The 19,382-nt window shown below is 40.9% G+C and overlaps 1 protein-coding gene across 1 annotated transcript in view; it reads right to left on the reverse strand.

Moving 5' to 3' along the window:
* Positions 1-19,382, reverse strand: part of PDE3A (phosphodiesterase 3A) — a gene marked incomplete at its 5' end in the record, with an annotated part of 257,354 nt that overhangs the window by 39,341 nt on the left and 198,631 nt on the right. Inside the window, one exon of the mRNA XM_082311380.1 lies at positions 2,733-2,993. Within this exon, the coding sequence (XP_082167506.1) occupies positions 2,733-2,993 (261 nt within the window). The remainder of the gene's footprint in view (positions 1-2,732; positions 2,994-19,382) is intronic.

Genomic DNA, 19,382 nt, shown 5'->3' on the forward strand with positions numbered 1-19,382 from the left:
ATTATGGTGCCCACTTCTATTCAAATCAACACAGCCAGTGCTTTAAATGCTTGGAGGGTCTGGACTACCCTCCCTATTTCAAGTTTAAAAAAAGGTATATATCCACAGCCCCATGGCCACAGATGTTCAACCCTTGGAGCTCTCACTAGAGTCAGCCAGTGTTGGTTGTGCTCTTTTAAAATTTTGGTCTTACATGATGTGGCCAAAGGCACTTAAACAAGTCATCAGGGCCACAAAGCTGACTGAAGGATTGGAGCATCTGTCATAAAAGGAAAGGCTGAGAGAGCTGGGATTGCTCAGCCTGAAAAAGAGAAGGCTCAGGTGAGATCTTACCAATGTATATATAAATACCTGAAGGGAGAGTATAAAGAAGATGGAGCCAGGCTCTTTCCAGTGGTGTCCAGTGACAGGACAATAGGCAATGGCACAAATTGAAATACAAGAGATTCCGTTTAAATGTAAGAACATATTTTTTACTGTGAGGATGATTGAACACTGACAGCGGTTGCCCAGAGAGGTTGTGGAGTCTACATCCATGGAGATACTCAAAACTCAACTGGACATCCTTCTGAGCAACCTTCTCTAGGTTGAGCCTAGAGAAACCTGCTCCAGGCTCAACTTGCTTGAGCTGAGGGACTGGATTAGATGATCTCCAGACTGGACTAGACGATCTCTAGATGTACCTTCAACCTCAACTATTTTTGTGATTTAAACTGTCATGAACGCTCAGAATCAGAGATTCAAGGCAAGAAAGGCTGTAAGAAAAATAACGGAGAGGAGCTCCAACTTTTTTCCTGCTATATCTACCCAAACCAAAGATCACTCGCTGAAACAAAACTTTCATGCTCTGGGATATGATGTCTCCTGAAAAGCTTAGAGAAAGCATCACTGTTTACTGCAGATTTTTCTTGACCACCCTGCATTTTTCTTTCACCTGACTCTTCCTTTTCTCCACTAACAGGACTCACATTGTTTTTCCAGATTTTTGAAGGCAGAGATAATAAAGGATGATGATAGAGAGTCTTTGTGGATCTAGATTTGCTGTTGCAGATGCTATAATTTTGTAAGATATTTCTCTTGTAGTTCTCGTGAAGTGTTTATAGTTAAGAACTAAAATAAATATGTCTCTGTGATGAAGAGCTTTGACTTTGCCAGAGGGTTAAGACATATGAGATGGAAGATACTTGTGGTTCTGAAGCTCAAACTTACAGATAAATATGTTAGCATACTATCTCCTTACCCAAATGCTCAGTGTCAGATGCTTAAGGTAAAGACCCTAAATCTCTATTTAGACACTTAAATAAAGGACTGCAAACTATTAGTTTTATGAACTGTAATACATTTAGGTCAATGAATTCTTCAGTCAAATTAGTTCTCTGTAGCATTAACTCATTTCTTCATCCTTCATTTCTCTTCTCCTCACCAGGTATTATGCAACAGCAAACTGGTATCTGTTTGCTGTGTTTGCTCACGTGATGGCAGTGTTCTTCCACGTAACTTTTCCCCTCAGAGCCTAGAGTACAGCCATTATAGACATGTACACTAAAATAAACTGGAAAATGTGCTTAAAAACCTGTGAACATCCATTTCATATATACAGCTGTTACATAGGCAAATAGGGTAATAATTATCATCACACTAAAATATATTACAAAAAAGAATCACAAGTGTTGCAATTCAGATGCTGGGAAATGCTGCAACGAATGCTGGCTGTGCCATTTGTACTGTTAAAAGCATTCGCCTGTGCAATGTACTCTGCCTGTATTTAATTTTACAAGGAAGATTGTAGCACAGAAGTATTTTGGTTTAGTTTCAAAAGTTAAATGTAAGCCTTGCAGGACAGCTAATTAGCAACGAAACTACAATTCAAACTACTTAAAAGCTGATGTGTTCTTTCTAGTTGTGCACTTACTAAATGTGGGTGGTTAACACTGGTTATTTCTTGTCAGATTCCTGAGCCTTCATAAAGCCATCTGTCAAGGCAGTAATATATACTTTTTTTTGGTTCAGTCTTCTTTTTCTTCTCAAGACTACTTCTCATGAGCTCACAATATTTGTCATACTAAGTATTGTGGTGATCTTTGTTGTTGTTTGTTTGTTATACAACATTTTAAACTTGATCCAAAGCACCTGGAGGTCATCAATAGAGACTTTTTCATTGACTTCTATAGGTTTCACACCTCTAGCTAAGGGAAGGAAGAAGAGACTGAATTGCATATTCCAGTCTTCAAAGTGGGCAAAAAGGTCCTTCATATTATTACTTAATTCCCCACTGCTCATTGACTAGGATAGTCACCCCACATGCAGTGGCTCAAATCTTTTGAGTGGAAGGGGAATTTCTGTGTGAGAAGTAATGGGGCAGACTTGTGAATCTGGATGCTGAAAGGCTTTTGCTTGCTCTGCTCCCTATCATTTCTTCTCTCTTAAGCTCCAGCCAACACCTGCAAGGAAATATGCACACCATCTATGTGAGCTATCCTGTGTCAAACATCATCTTCTAAAGATGCCTGAACCAAAGTTAACCTGGCCATGAGTTGAAGGGTACACAGGAATTGTCTTACTATGAAACCAACAGACTAATTAGCTGCCCTTTTATAGTAGAGTACGATTAGTGCATAAGATGTTAATCTGAAGCAAACAAGCAAAAAACCCAGTGACATCTCCCACTATTCCAGTGCTGTCCCTTTAGGGAGAGCCAAGTTACAAGATGATAGACAGGGTCCAGTACTCACCTTGGGAATAGCTAGTTTCTCTCCTTTCTCCGGACATTCCTCTGAGTCGGAGCAGGTGTAGTTCTCACTGAAGGACACCAAAGGGTTCACCCTTGGCTTGTGGATGGCCTGGAAAGTTAACTGCGTATTAAGCAGGTTGCTCACTGTTCTCAGCGAAGTACACACATTGGGAGGCAGCGAAGGATCTGCCAGAAGGTCTGTAATGAGCCCATGTGCTTCTCCCATGACAGCGATATCCACTGTGATGCTGGTACCAGAAGACTAAAGAAGGCAAAAATAATACATGTAAGACAATAGAAGTGAACAACCTGCTGAGCAGTATCTAAAGCTGTGGTGAACTCTCTCCACAACTTTTGTTAAAGCAGTTACCCACGGAGTGGAAAAATAATAACATGAAATAATTCTTTAAATAAGGAGAATCATGCTGAATAGATTGATGATCAGGCATAATGCTCACAGTCCGCAAAGAGCTTGGAATTTCATCGTATCTGATTTCACAGCTTTCACCATCTGCAGCTGACTTAACCCATCTGAATGAATTGTTCAGGCTCCCTACAGAGACATAGTCAATGGCCAGGGGCTATTTGCACAAATAATTTTGGAGACATAGCATAGGATGGGAGGAGTCTTGCTTGAGAGATGCCTTTCTACTAACTACAGAGGCACCTAGAACAACTAATGTTCAATACTTATGCTTAGATGAACGAAATGAATCCCAAGCATATACTGAGATTTTTAAAATAGCTCCATGCTATTAAAATACAGCATTCTGGTACGGTGGCAACAACATTCTTCTCAAAGCAACTGCGTATCGGGCAGCTCTACCAAAATTGAAATGGAGTAAAAAGTGGATTTTCCAGTCCTTATTTTATTCAGACAGAAGTGATGAGAATAGTTACTCTACAGACTTGTATGACCAGTTCAGATGGTCCTTACTTCCTCTTGGGTTTGAAATATATACCTACTTTACATATATCATTTAGGAAGAATTATTAACTAAAGTGATGTGTAAGCAGAAATAATACCAAGGAGCAGCTCATATCCTGGCAAATCTTACACACCCTACCCAGTACATGTATATAATTGATCTGTAAATGACGCACTGCAAACCAACTGTGGCGCAGGCAAACTGTCTTCATACGTGTAGTCCATCCATCCTTTACCACACAGGTAATCTAACACAGCTGTAGCACTAGGCTTCCAGTGCATGAACAAGAGGGTTGATCCACAAATGCATCTCTGAGTTTCTCCAGAACCTCCCGGCATTCAGCAGCTCCAACTACTATCTGTCCTGAAATGCAGTAGGGCAATGTATCAGCACTAAGAGAAACAGTCTATTGCCAAAAGCAAGAAAGTTGTCAAGTCTGTGAATTGACAGCTTTATGATACAATTGTAAAAGACTGAGGATCTTTAAAATCTATTAGAAGAACAGTGAGCATGGATGCACACAGAAGTAGAACAACCAGAAAGGCAGGAGGCATATGAACTTTCAGTGCAGCAGTGACATTTCAGCCTCACTAGCTGGTGCACTATAAATCACCATAAATTCTGTGTAGAATCGCTAATTCAAGACACTCCAAGACTGACCATTTTTCCTTTGCTGTGTTTCTGACACACAAGCTCAATCCTGCTGCTACTGTTTGGGACTTTTCAGCAGGTGTACGTGCAGCTTGCCAGAGAGACCATTCCAGGAGATTTTGTACTGATTTGTTTTCATGTATTTCTTAGAAAAATCTAAGATACACAGTTTTCCAAATGGGGAAGTTATGCCTGTGAAAAGAGCATATGGGTTTCTTGGAGTGGCAAATACATAGCACGGAGAATTGGGCAGACTGCTTAGCAAGAAAGCGATCAGAGCCCTGGCCAGGAGTGACTCACCAGTGACAGCATTTATGGACCTCACAATACAGCAAAGAACAGTGTAACAGAGCTTGACACTGCTTCGTTCTCACAAAAGGCTTTACAGGCAGTAGCAAAGTATTTCTGAGGAAAGTGATATGTTAGCTAAGTATAGCTAAACCTCTCCCCACTATCTTCCCACTTGCGTAGTGTGGACATCAGGCCCTTGGCAATAGCTCTTTCACTCCACTGATCCACTCCTCGTGTCCTACTTCTTGCTAACACAGAGGTAAGCTGGAGGACCAGAAGACAGGCCTCCTCACGCACCATACCTTCACGCGACCAGAAAACCAGCCTCTTCTTCCCACATTTCTTTTCTTTGTCATGATACCAAATAAAATAAACCAGAAACTATCTGAGATAATGAAGTGCTATTTCATCCTACTGAAAAAAAATAATGGCTGAAGCTAATTTAATGGCTCTTTCATTGCTTAACCTCTCAGGAGTGCACGCAGAAGATTCTGGCAGATGCTAAAGAAAATTCCTAAATTAAAAGACAAGGCTTGGGATGGGAGGAATTAATTATCTATCTTAACCTCTGGTCTGTTTTTCAGGGCTAAGGGGAGTGAGGGAGAATACATCACTGAGTGCGATAGAAGCCTCATATTTTCAGCAAAACTGCATAATCTACAGTTCGAAATTCTATTAAGACTGGAGCCTGGAGTTGTTGACTGCCAATCAGAGACAGAGATTAATACTTCAATGAAGTAAACAAGTCTGACTCAGCGGGCCATAAGCAGAGGCCCAGATTTTGTACAGCAGTACTAATATTTTGCAAAGCAGCCAGCATTGTTCTCCATGATTAGTACCAAGTGGGGAGAGGGAGAGCCCTTTTCTTCTCAACGGTGAATTTCTGCCACATGGCCTCCGACATGTGGGGAGGCCTCATCACGTCTCGGTGACCCCTGCCTTGACTCTGGGACCCAGCAGATTTGACTGACTCAAACGCCAGGCTGTGCCGAGTTATGCGAGGAGCTGGTGCTGAAGCCATATGGCCCAGGAAGAGAGACGCCACACACCAGGTCTGCATCCTCCCTCCTGAGCTGTGCCTCCACCTCACTGCAAAGGAGAGCCTGCACTCAAATCAAGTTAGGTACACGTAACACACAGTAACACTGCTGCAGCCCCTGCCCCGCCAGAACAAATTAGTAGAAACGAAGCAAGTCTCTCTTTGGAAGCGTGCCTTGCACCTGGGACAGGCTTCAGAGCTTGACAACGGCACATACGATACCGCCTCACCCTCTGCACAACGTGCTCTTCCTACAGCAAGGTGGCGAGACCTTTTGCATTTTTGGCCAAAAGGGCACTACGTGCAGATCTGACACTTTCAACCGACATCTCACATGAAACCCATCCACCCTGCCCACATGAAACACACCAAGAGAGGTCAGCTCCATGCCTGTAAGGAGGTGCATGCTGAGTGCCCCTCACCAGGGCTGAAACGAGATGTACACCCTGCCAGCATAGCCCAGCCAGGGTCACCATAAAACATCAACAGTTACCAATTTGTGCAGCATGACATACTGCATTGCACAAATCTTCAAAGTGAAAACACAGTATTTCAAAGACGTCACTGTATTGTAGCGAGCTGCCTTAAGTGGCACTTACATATATCAGTTACAGTACTGTTTGAACTACTCATAGTGCTTAGAATCCTTAGAATGAGAGCATATGTAAAGGAGAACAGACCAAACTTAAATTCCTCTTGATTAAAGAAGCAGAAGAGGGTAAACACTGCTATAATCCACCGATTTTAGTACATTAACACCACAGCCTAAATTGGTATGGTTTATATGTTGTAATTTAACTGCACAGAATTTGTATACAGGCAAACAGTTTCTTTTTTGAGCCGCTTGAATATTTCATCTATCTCAGGATGAATTTAGAGTACTATCAAGACTAGTCTGACTAGATAAAATTACAGGTATTTAAATTATTATTTTCTAAAAACAGTTACAAATCGACTGCATGAAAACATTTTAAAATATTTTATTTTTTAAATTCTCTACTACAAAACAGTAGAGAGCTGTGTATGCTTTGCAAACAATTACTCAGAAAGTAAACTAAAATGTGTTTCCCTAAAGGGCAAGGAAACCTGGAATTTTTTATAAAATACATATGATGATGTGAAACAATATAAAGATTTATGCAAGACAGTAAATTGCTGAAAATTTTAGATTGATGTAATTCCATATATGCATATACACAGACGTGCACACACACAGAGTCTTTTTTTTTAGGGTAAAAGTGCATACAAAATCCAGGCTCAGGCTTTGTAAATAGTTTTCTACTAATGTGCATAGCCTCTGCATGAACTGATCTGGATTCTTTCCAAACCACTTTACTCATCAAAACTCAAAGGCCGGATACTTGGGAATAGGAGCATGAATAATATGTTTGCAATCAACACTAACAAACAACTAACTTGATAAAACAAAACAAACCAAATAAAAAAAAAAAAATGAAGAGCTAAACTAAGGTGAATTTAATTTCAGTATTTATTTATCAATCTAAGCTAATAATCGTGAATGCAGTTTCCTCCCACGAGTTTTGGAGAAGATTGGCTTACTGTTCACTTTGTGACTTCGTTCCAACTCTGATTTAAGCGATGTCATGCAGTGACTAAAACTGAAATGCTCTAGGGCACGAGAATGAGAAAGCAAACAGGCTAGAAACAAAAGCAAAACCAGATCAACTAAACATGTTCATTGATAACTAAGGTAAGGAGCAAAATAAATTCCTTATAATGCTGAAAAACAGCTGGTTTTGTGCTTCCCCTGCCCTTCTTTCTTTAAATTGGCATCCAGGTGGGTGTTTTAGGCTGTGGTAGTGCCTGGAACTCCTAACTGGGCCCAAATGCACTTGCTGTATGTTTTGGGAGTTCTTTTTATGTACAGAAATAAAAGAAAGGATTTTCCCCTAAAGAAAATCCTTATGGATTATTTCCTTATGGAAAATAAGATAACCAGATGACAGTAGGATGCATTAGAGACTGGGGACAGACATGCACAGTTCACAGCACCAACTGCGCACACAGCACCATCTCAGTTTGCACGGGTGGGGGCTTACTGGGAATCTGTAAGAAAACTTTCATGTACGAAGAAGAGCACATACTGCTGCAACTGCAGGACCAAGTCACAAGTAACATGTCCCACTGCCACACAGACAACTTTTGTCAGGGCAGGAAATTTATCTTCAAGGAACACTCTTAAATGCAATATGAAAACAATTTTCTGGTAAATTTTAATGATCACTTAGAATTTTTAGGTTTGAATAGTTTCTTTTGGATTCTGTAACATGGCTAAAAAAAACCCTTTCGAAATTAGCATAACCTTCTGTAGGCTTTTATATTACATTTCACAAAATCCCATTTGTTTTCTTCTACTAAATTATATTATGTATAAAAATCTGAGAATAGCTTTTCACTCACTAGAGGAAAAAGCAGATAAAATTGTGTAGGAAAAATGAATTTAGGAAAATAGGAATAACATATTCCTTTATCCATAAGACCTGATTGATAAATTTAGTTTACAAATTGTTCCTGGTTAAGAAACAGTTGACCCACCTGTGAAGCAGATTTGACATCCTTATACTTAACATATGCCTTCTTACTGCAAATAAAGGTCTTACTCCCCTGCATTGGTGTTTTGCGTATGATTCTCATCAAACTGAACTCATCCAGCTTAACTAAAAATACTGCTCTTTCTCCACCCTACAAGAAAGGACGATTAACATGACAACATAAAACCAGTCAAAACTTAAGCATAATAAAAAAAAAATAGAAGAAAGAAAAAAAATAAAACGGTTATCAAACAGAAACCACAATTCATTTCACACAGCCTCATGTTAGGGAAAAAATAAAATCTTCATTTGCTGTGGCTTGTACAAAGAAAAGCACTGAAGGCAGAGATGCTGGCCTTTCACCACGTAACACTCAAGAACACTCTGTAAGTGAAAGAATGGGGGAGGCGAAGAGGAAAAAAAGGAAAAAAAGCAGCATCCAGCATATCTTCAATCTTCACACAATTATGAGCAACAATAAATCACAATTTGATATAGTTTCCAAGTCACATCATGAATGCTCAGGCCAAGCTGTCTGGAAAGAAAATTAAAAGCAAATATAATTCTCCATTATTTTAATGTCCACAGAGCGATTTGAAGGATAAACATGAATTGGCTTCTATGGAAATAATGAATCATTTTAAAGGCGCCACAGACTTAACTACTCCACCTTTCACTGAATGACTAAGGAGAAAAGAAAAGTGTGCGTACAATTCTTTGACATTTCACTTTTCTGTATTCGAAGCCGCAGAACTAGAGTTGTACCCAGACTTCTTATTTTTATTTTACTCTTACTTTGTACTAACACGAGATTTTGGGTTTTCTCTTCTTCGGCAAGCAAACAGGACATTTATGAAAATCTTTTCTCCACCTTAATGAAGCACAGCAATTTCACTTCCTGGCAGTGGACCAGCCACAAGCTCTGTAAGGCATATTCTTTCGTAGGACTGGATATAGCACCTTCCCTTTGACTAATCCAATTGATCAAAGAAAACCTTTCCTAATCACCAATGTAATCACTGATTTTGCTGCTGATCCTTTAAAGCATCCAGAGCCAGATAACCATAAACCAGACACTGAAGCACAAAAGATGCATCCAGCTCTGGAGTCCTCAGCACAGGAAAGACATGGACCTGTTGGAGTGGGTCCAGAGAAGGGCCACAAAAATGACCAGAGGGAAGGAACACCTCTCCTATGAGGAAAGGCTGAAAGAGCTGGGGTTGCTCAGCCTGAAGAAGAGACGGCTATAGGGAGACCTTATTGCAGCCTTTCAGTACTTAAAGGGGGCTTATAAGAAAGATGGGGACAGACTTTTTAGCAGGGCCAGTAGCGATAGGACAAGGGGTAACAGTTCTAAATTAAAAGAGGGTAGATTCAGACTAGATATAAGGAAGAAATTTTTTACGATGAGCATGGTGAAACACTGGAACAGGTTGCCCGGAGAGGTGGTAGATGCCTCATGCGTGGAAACAGTCAAGGTCAGGTTGGACGGGGCTCTGAGTAACCTGATCTAGTTGAAGATGTCCCTGCTCATTGGAGGGGGGTTGGACTAGATGACCTTTAAAGGTCCCTTCCAACCCAAACTATTCTATGATTCTGTGATAATGAGGGAAGACTCTGGATCTTTCATGAGCCGTAACGATTACGGTTTTCACCCTGGTTATATGGTGTTTGGGATGGCACAACCATAACAAAGCAGACTTTCCTGGTAACAATTACACTGAACTCTGATCTGCAGAGCAGAAAATGTCATGACTGCCACACACTGTGTCTGTAAGCCGGAGCACTTGCCAGCATGATGCCAGAGTCCAAGAAACATAGCGCAGCCAGAGGAAATTTTTGAAAGTAGTTTTGCAAACAGAGGATCTAATGAAATGGAGCTCACTGAAGAGTTATATTTTTTTTCCCCTCAGCACTCGCTGTATTGCAATGACCCCTTTCCTCAGCAACAGCCCTCTGGCCACACAGCCAGCAGGACGCAGCTGTGCTTGGGGCTATGCGCATGCTGATGGGCAGGCTTATATGTCTCTCTCTTCATCATCTCTCACTGTGTTAAATGGCCAGTCATCTACTACCAAGCAAGGCCACTGGTATCCCATAGGTTGCCATAAAATTTCTATGAAGATAGTAATCTCTGATGCTTCCTGCCACCTGCCAAATTTGCTTGAAACTGTCAGACAGCAGGATCACATAAGCCTACCAGGATGAAAGCAAACCCACTCTTAAATGGCTCTACCATCTAATCTATTCAGAGTCATCCCAAACTTCGCAAATAATGAATTTGAAGCCTTTCAGAAAGAGGCACTGGTTTGCGGAAATGCTTCTTTTTTTTTCCTTTCTTATAAGATCAGGGGAATGTATCACCATTTATAGCAAACTTTGTCTGGGGCTGCAGTCACCATTGCCACATCCTGCACCTCTATCTTAGACCACACCATTCACAAAGCTCACAGCTAGAACTGACTAAACTTCTTCCAATACAGGGCCATTCAGTTCGTGACAGCTTTGTCAGCCAAAGAGCTCAGACTGAAACGGTCTGTGCCAGGTATTTGTCTGTGGTGAATGATTTCAGCATTTGAGAAAAATTGTTCAGACATTTACAAGAACACTGTTGGAGTGTTTTATCCACGCTAAAAATTCTTAGTACACTGATACCATTTCATCTGCAGCAGGCACTGAAGGTGCAGTAAGGTCTTTTGCTTTCTCTGTCCTGATATGTCCAGACTTAGTTATATAGCCCCTGGGAAAAACAAAACCAAAGCTAGCCTTGCATGACCACTGTCGGTTGTCAGAAAGCAGCCACCAAACTGCCTGAGGATGCTGCCTGCCCTAAGCACGCACACCTCCACACGCTGCCCACGTGGCCTTTTGCTCTGTGCTCAGCGTCCCAAGGGGCAAAGGATCACATTTGACCCAAGCTGCACTGTCAGTCTGCAACTAAGTCTTACACCTCAATTACTCTTCCCTCCTGTTGAGTGACGATGTCAGGGTAATCGTTAGCACTGATAACAGCACGAAGATTGCTCCTCTCTTCAATACCCAGGCTTGGTGAGCATCTCCCTGGATGGGCCACAGCTGTTTAGAGAGAAGTCTGCCTCACAGCTTTAGCAGACATCTACATTTAAAAAAAAAAATATGTAGGAGATTCTTTTGCATATCATACACAATAGACAAACCAACATGCCCTCAGGAAAGCATGGCTTCAAGGTTTTCACAGATAAACATTATGAATTTTTTAAAAAAAGAGAGAGAGAAATAGAGAATACGTTTGAGTCCTAAGCAGTTTTGGTACCATTTGTAACTTTCAAGGGAAACTATCAGTTCTTGCTTTCAGGTCACCTAGCAAGCTTTCCCAGATTTGTAACCAAAAGAAAATCTCTTCGTGCTTGTCGGCAACCAAGCAACAACAACAAAAAGGTAGATGCAGAAATCATCTCAAGGAGCAGGATGATTAGATTTGGTAAGATTCAAGACCTACAGACTAGGAAAGTCTGCACCCGTCTAGATGCAAGTACTGGATATAACCCAAAGCAACAGAATTCCCCAGCATTTATATCTGACAGAAAGGACCTCAAATTAAGTAACTCCACTGGTACTAACATAAAGTAGTACCTAATTTTCCACATTACCTCCTGCCACAGTAGAGCACAAGTATCTTGGCTGTTGCTGGAAAACCCCAGAAAGTGTTGGGGATGGGGGCAGGGGGTTGTCGCCCAGATGGTGTGGCGTGGTTAGCACCACCATCACTCTGCAGTACACAAGAATGACGAAGGGGCAAGCTGGACTCAGCCGTACATGCGCTCTGCCTTGGGCTCCTAGGGAAATCCCAGTTCAAATGAAGATACTCAGAGTTTTGGTGACCTTCTGCATAGGGCAGCCCGCAAGAAGGATCCAGGGAAAGCAGCTCCTGGAAACAGGTGAGACCACGGGGTGAACTTTCTGGCTAGGAGCTGCCGGTCACAGCTTGGAAACCTTGTGGAAACTCTGACACTGATGTCTGATGTTCTCGGCAAAGCCTCGGGGACTCAGTCACCCAATTCCAAGGGACTTTCCTTTTGATTTGGCTGCCTAAAAACCTTAAACTATCATGACCATCCCAGACTGAAGAACTACTTGACGACATAGAGCAGATCACAGAGTCAGTCACAAACAGTCAGGGTTTATTATTTAAAAAGTAGACACTGCTCCAACTAAACTCAGAACTTTAAAAATTATTACTTTTCTTTAAAACACAGCAGATGGGAAAAATTAAATTCTAAATGGGGCTCAAATCTGCTTTGAATAACACAGACTGAGGAAAACAATTCTGTACTTCAGAGACTGTCCTCAATTGTCGTACATTATTGTTCTTCAATTTGTACATCAGATGGTCACAAATTGGTAGCTTGAAGCTGATAGTTTGCGTTTGTGCGAAGAAAACAGCGACGACTGTCTTCAATCTCAACTTGAGATGCAGTAACACCAGCTGAGACCCAGCAGGAGCGGGATGCTGGGTGCACACACAGCCGAGGATATGCCATCTATTAGTACCTGGTGATCGTACCCATTTGAGTTTACAGCTCCAATATCCCAACTGCCTGCTTAGCATGGGAAGCTATTTTAATTCTATGGTGAACTAAAACAGAGCAGCCAAATACACAGCATGAGTTAAAAAAAGATCCATTGAAAGCAATAATCACCATTCTGCCTCCTGCGTACTAACTAATCCTCCCACATTTTCAACTTGACAGTCTCAGTTACACTAGAACGAAGCCAAAGGAGCCATATACTGCTGTATTTTCTCCTTTTCAAAATAGACTCTTTTGGGATGCAACTTGAGAAGCAACATCACAATTAGCAGCAAGTTGCAGAAATACATATGAAAATGATCCCATCTAAAGGTTCACATCCACCTCAGTCCTTCACTAAGGACTGTTTAACAGTATTAAGCAGAAGAGCATTACTAAATATCATTAAAAACAAAATGCAAATAAATGCAGCCCCTAAATTAACACAAAAGATTCGGGGTGCAGGAGATAAAGAATTGCTACAGAGAGTGTCAAACATATTTTAAGATTTGTTTTAAAGGAGTTTAAATGGAGTTGCCATCAGGGGAATAAACTGAAAAAAAGCAAACTCGGTAAGGTTTTAAGAACTGTTCACTGAGTGTTGAAAACCAGAATAAAAAGAAAATTAGAAACTAGGAAATAATCATCAGTGAAGCTGCAGATACAGTGTCTTTAAAGTTCAGTTTGTTCTTATTGAAATCATGACAGGGATTTGGAAATGACAGCAGGAGCCAGATGTATATCTTGGGCTATGTTTTGCATATGCCGTAGCAACAGGAGCAGGAAGATCTCATGAAACTCACCAGGCGACCAAGAACACTACTGATATTTAGTGGCCTATTTTTTAGAACATGCTTTCACTGAAGCCAAAGGCAGGCAGAGATATTCTGCACCTTTTGAAAAGGATAAATCCTGTGCTCATGAAAGTCAAGCGATTGCCTCACTGCAGTCAAATTGGTCAAATTTTAACATTTTTTTTTTCCTCCATCAGACCTTGTGGTTTGCATTATTTTAGTTCTCCTGATTTAAAGCCCTCACACTAATACCCCTTAATAACCATCCAGTGTTACAGATGCCTCTTCCTCTTTCTCATGACTTTATGTCACTAATGAACTCCTCTGTGAAAAGAATTAATCATTTTTCTTTAAGACTTGGCTTTGGATTCTTGTATTATGACTCATTCAAGAAAAGCAACTGTAGCCTTAGGGACGTGCAGCCCCCAAATCCTTCATCATCGGTGCTGCAGAGCTGTAATTTCTCTGAAGTACAAGCTACTTCAACATCTAAAGCCAGAACCTGCAAAAGGCACACTAAGCATGCGCTATATGTAAAAATCCCCCACCCCTCCTAGGTTACTTGTAGGCAGACGCTTCAATGAAGATCAGAACAGAGAGAAACAGTAATTCATATAAAAGAAAAATAAAACACTATCCTCTACATGTCTTCTATGATATTAAAATGATTTTTTTCACTTAGCACAGATATAAGCTGACAGACCGGCAAGCCCTGAGGACTGCTTCCAACCTACTTCACCCTTGACCTGCAAGGATCAACTTAAAGACACACTAGGTTAGTTTATACTATAGGCTTATTTTTCCTTTGTGGTCATAGATGAGAAAAAATATTTGCCTGCTGAGATATAAGGTATACAGCTGATCACAACAATAGGTCAATGCCTGCGTTAGATGGCCATTTTCAGCCACTACTGTTCTGGCCTATAATCTACAAACTGGATGCTAAAGGCTCTAGGACCATCTAAGCAACCTCGGCAATCACTAATTTCTTTCATGAAGCTGGTGACCGATTTGTCCTGTCCACAGTTTTAATCTAAGAAAAGCCCTACTTTCAACTTGTGGCTTTCAGGCTGTGAGCAGTTCTTGACTTGCATTTTAGAAAAAGAAAAAAAGAAAATGCATACAGTATCCCCAATTATGATATGCTGGCTGCTTCTCAATTCTAATTAGAGCTTGACCCAGTCTGTACTTCTGCATCACAAATATCTCACCATACTGAACTTTGACCATCTGGCTCAGGGTCTGCACTTTTTGATGAGGGCCAAACACTTCTGTGTTTTTGGAAAGCTTGGATTCAAATTCACATCTAAATTTAACAGCATTGGCTTCTCATTTGCAAAAGGCAACAGAACCATAGAGACCAAAAAACAGACACAGATCGTGAAGCATTGGTGCTTATGCTGGCAACTCAACTAGACAATGATTTCTGTTTCTACAGTGACTTATGTTTTCTGCTTGGATGTAAGTATTAAGAAAAGAAAAAAATCAACTGTGAGTTACACATATTTTTTTTAAATGTTAAATCCCCTTCTAAAGCTGAACTTCAGCAGTTCATCTCAATCTACTCCAGTAAGAAATGAGTGATGATGTACCAGTGAGTGCAATAGAAGCCCTTATTACTACTGAGTGGAGTAGGTAGGCTGAATTTGGAGGGACAAGATGACCCAGTGAAACTCTATCACTAGGACTGTTACTGAACTGTCACAAGAGAAACACTGAAATCACATGTAGAAGAGAACAAGTGAATGCAGCCCACTTAAATCATCACTTCTTTCTTAGCACAAAAACCATCTGACACAGCATTGGTACTGACACTCTGGCCTTTTAAAGCTAAAGGCCCAAGGTGTTACTGCCTCTGCTGACAATTAAGAAACACATGCTGTAACAGTGCTGCTTTAAAATAACTATAAAGTCCTACATGACCACAGGATCAACGCAAAATAAGCACCACTGTACAATGGGTAAGTCACCTGCAGCACTGACAGTTATTACTTTTCAGACAAGTAATAAGGTACCTCTGCCTGGATGCATGCACATGCATGTATATAAGTAACTAAACATTTCATTTCTTCAGCAACAAAATGATTGATTACAGACCGGGCGAGCTCTGCCAAGAGGGTCAACAATGCACAGAGCGCCCTACGCCGCCCGGCCAGCTGGCACGCCACGTACAGCCCTGGCACCAGGTCCCGAGGGGCAAAGCCCGCCAGCGTCAGGAGAGAGGTCCAGTGCACAACCCAGCCACCAGCCACCACCAGGCGTTATCAGTATCAGCACAGGGTTTGAGCTGTCCTTGAAGGCAAGAAAAGCACAGAGGAGAATGTAGATGCATGGAAATGTATGGAAGCACAGAGGAGTAGGGGAATATATGGAGAATGTGGAAAGGCAGGAGCAGAGTTTGGAGAAGAAGAGGAAGACGTGCTGACAAGCTGAAATCAAGGAGGAGGACACAATGAGGGCCAGCTTCAAAACAGCTGGAAATGGTGTATTAAAACCATACAGAAGTTCACATTTCATGGCAGACGGGTTAAAAGGCTGCTCTGAACTTTTAAAAGGAGGTATAGAAAAGCAGTATCAACATACAAATCTCTCTTTTAACACTGAAAATCAACTGCTTTAAAAGATACATCAGTACAAAGCCTTGGTATTTTAACTCAGGAGGAATCCTCTTAATCAGTGGACATAGTATTGAGCTATTTGCTGATGACACTTCACTTTAATCACACGAATTTGCCACAGAGTTCTCTTACACAGAGAACAGCAGTGTCCTCACAAACAAGAAACAGTGATTCAAACTAGGCAGCTCAAGGATTCTCACTGTATTGACAACTGTAGACAAATACCAAAAATATTTTGTACACTGACAGAAAAACTATTGAGTTTGGAATTTCTGGCAACTGAAAGGGCTTGTTTTGGCTTTGCTTCAGAAATTTTAAAGCATTTTTATTAAAAGACAGGAACAAGAAGTCATGTCAACTTTGCAAAAATTAAATCTTCACTTTGAAAATGCTGAAACAAAGTTGCTCAGTTTTTTCAAAAAGGTTGTGACTTCTTGTCCTGCAGAACAGCCTGGTGCCCACATTTGCATTTTTTTGCTGCATCAGACTTCTGCAGAGGCTTAGTGTCTCTCTCACAGTCAGAGGTTCGTTGTTGACTTAAATGGGACTGATCCACAATGGGCTAGACCCTGAAGATGACTTCAATATCCAGGTTTGCTAACACTGGTGACCTAATGCAGGGTATTGAAGTTAAAGGTCTCCCCCCGTGGTCAGTTTAACTTTGGGAGGTTAAATTCCGAACAAAAAAGATAAAAGACCACTTTAATCACAAGAAAACGGTTGACTTCATTCCACTGACCTTGTTGAAGAGTGACGCACATCTCTCATTGCAATGTTTCATGTAAGCGTATTTGTTAACAAATTGAAACAGACCACAAGCAAAATTGTTTGCCATACGGTGCTCTGACAAATCAGCTGATGAAGCATATGGATTCAGTCTTCCTACTTCTGTATTATCTCCCTGACTGCTTCAATCTGAGTGTTACGAGTGGCCCCAGATACCCCATTTATCCTATTAAAGCAAAAAATAATAATAAAAAAATTACTAATCAACTCTCTCTGTACACCCCACTTCTGCTCCTAATGTATTTGGTGAGATTTTTGGCAATGACATTAGGAAGCAACCTTCTCTAGAAAGAAGAATTACTTCAGTTAAATTATTTCTTCTTTTAATTACTGTCATTGCCAGCAAAATGCTAACACAGAGCAGAAAATGTATATCAGTAATGCTCACTCTGTGCAACACGCTGGCATCTTGCCAGTAATGTGAAGACTGCCCTTAATCTGAGTACAAATTTATTTGTATCCATTTCCTCTTTTGATGCAAGCTACAATTGCTGTAGAGAGTAAAGCTGAAACATTCTATATGATATCACAGCAAATGAAATACCTGACCAAATTAAACATGCACAACACTTTATTCATTTGCCCTTTTTATCTTCACTGACAGATCAAAGAAATGTGTTTGATTTCCTGTCAATAAAATCAAGGTGGCACAAGAAGGCAGCGTGATGAGGTCCCACTTTGTTCTGCTTTTTAGGAAAGATGCATTCAATTAGGATGGGATTTCTCCAACATGATACAAATATGCCTTTAAGCCATAACTAACTATATAATGATCCAGTTCTATACACAGCCGTAGTAATATACCTTGCGCTTAAACATGTTAATAGCTCAGTTTCAATGGGGGGGAGGGGAATTAATTGGAAAGAAAGGAATTAACATTTAGTTGGCCTTTTTTTAAACAGAGAAGAAAATGCAAATCAAAAGCTGTCTCTAAAGACTAGCTAATCCTTTGTGTATAGAGAACCATATGAGCCCGTGCCAGCTAAAAACAAACAGACAAGTTACAAATAGGACTTCATATTTAACTCTGGAGCCTGATTTGTGTGGATTTGGGTGTACTTAGTAACCAGTCAAAAAAGATAAAATCGTGTTCTGACTCTAAATATAATTTAGGGATTTCTACTCTGTTTTAAGGGCTTGCTTATGTGATCAGCCTAAATGAGAACCAGTTAAAGGACATTTCACCAAGTGCACAGAATAAATTATTTTAAACAAAACCTGTCCATTGGCAGACTTCTAACCACACACAGTAACTATTTTAGCTAGTAAAATGATGTTTGTTTAGCTTTGTATAAACAATTTATGGATCCACCTTTAACATAACACAACCTTTTCTCCCTGCACCAAGCTGACAGCCACGTGAAACCCCACAGGGCTCCAGAGCAGCAGGCTGAACTCTGCTTCCCCTCGGGCAGCGGCAGCATCGGCGATGATCTGGACGCCAGCCCTTCATTACTGATGAGAACGTCATGAGAAAGGAGATCAGAGCGCAGGTCTTCTGCTGGAATGGAGCCACTGCCTCGCTTATAAACCAAGCGATGCAGACCGGGAGTTCCCAGCGGGACGGAGCAAGGAAGCCCAAACTACTACTTGTCTTTCTAAGGGTTACTGCCTCCTGGATGGTCCGCTAGTATCGCACGGGGTCAACGGCACAGCAAAAGGGGAGAGGGCAGAAGAGGGGGGTACGCAGCACAGCTATGAGGACATCCAGCTGCAAAAGTGAAAATCACAACAGGAAAAGGGGATGAGAGCTTCATAGTGGGGATGCCAGTGAGAAAATTACAGAACAGCTGGTTTGAATACATATTCAAGGCTAGAGCACAAATACTTCCATAAATGAGCACACTACCTAGGATATCAAATGCTAGGTAACTGCTTAAAGTGAGTCAGTGCTTCAGGAAAGGGTATAATATAACAGCAATGGTACAACTGAGCAGAACTTTTAATACAGCGCATTACGATTACGCAGCTTTAGGTGCAGAAAAGCCTTTCCCAGGGATCACCAGATGGCACTATTCTTCCTTCAAATCGAGACTGTAACCCTGCTGTGCACATGAAATGCTACCATCAATTTGGGAGGAAAAAGATCTTCATCCATGTTTTTTATATATTAGCCCAGTAGTCTCTTGCTGTTCGCATTCTTTCCAATGATCTTGAAAATCTTGTACAAACAACAAAGAAATTACTGTATCTGGGGGAGGTGGAGGGAATCTCGTAACATTTTGAACTGACTCTCATGCTAAAACATTCTATAGCAGAAGGATTACAGACATTTCTGTAGGAACAGAAAACTCCCCAGCAATATATGCAATGCTTGACAACAGCATTAAGAAAGCAGAATTTCTTTCAGAGAAGTCAGTCAAACATATAAGGATAACATATACATGCCCCTCTTCTCCCCATTTTTTATTTCTCTCTGCTACCAGAGCTGTTGAAGATGCTAA

Source organism: Platalea leucorodia (assembly GCF_965183815.1).
Source record: "Platalea leucorodia genome assembly, chromosome: 4".
NCBI classification, from domain to species: Eukaryota; Metazoa; Chordata; class Aves; order Pelecaniformes; family Threskiornithidae; genus Platalea; species Platalea leucorodia.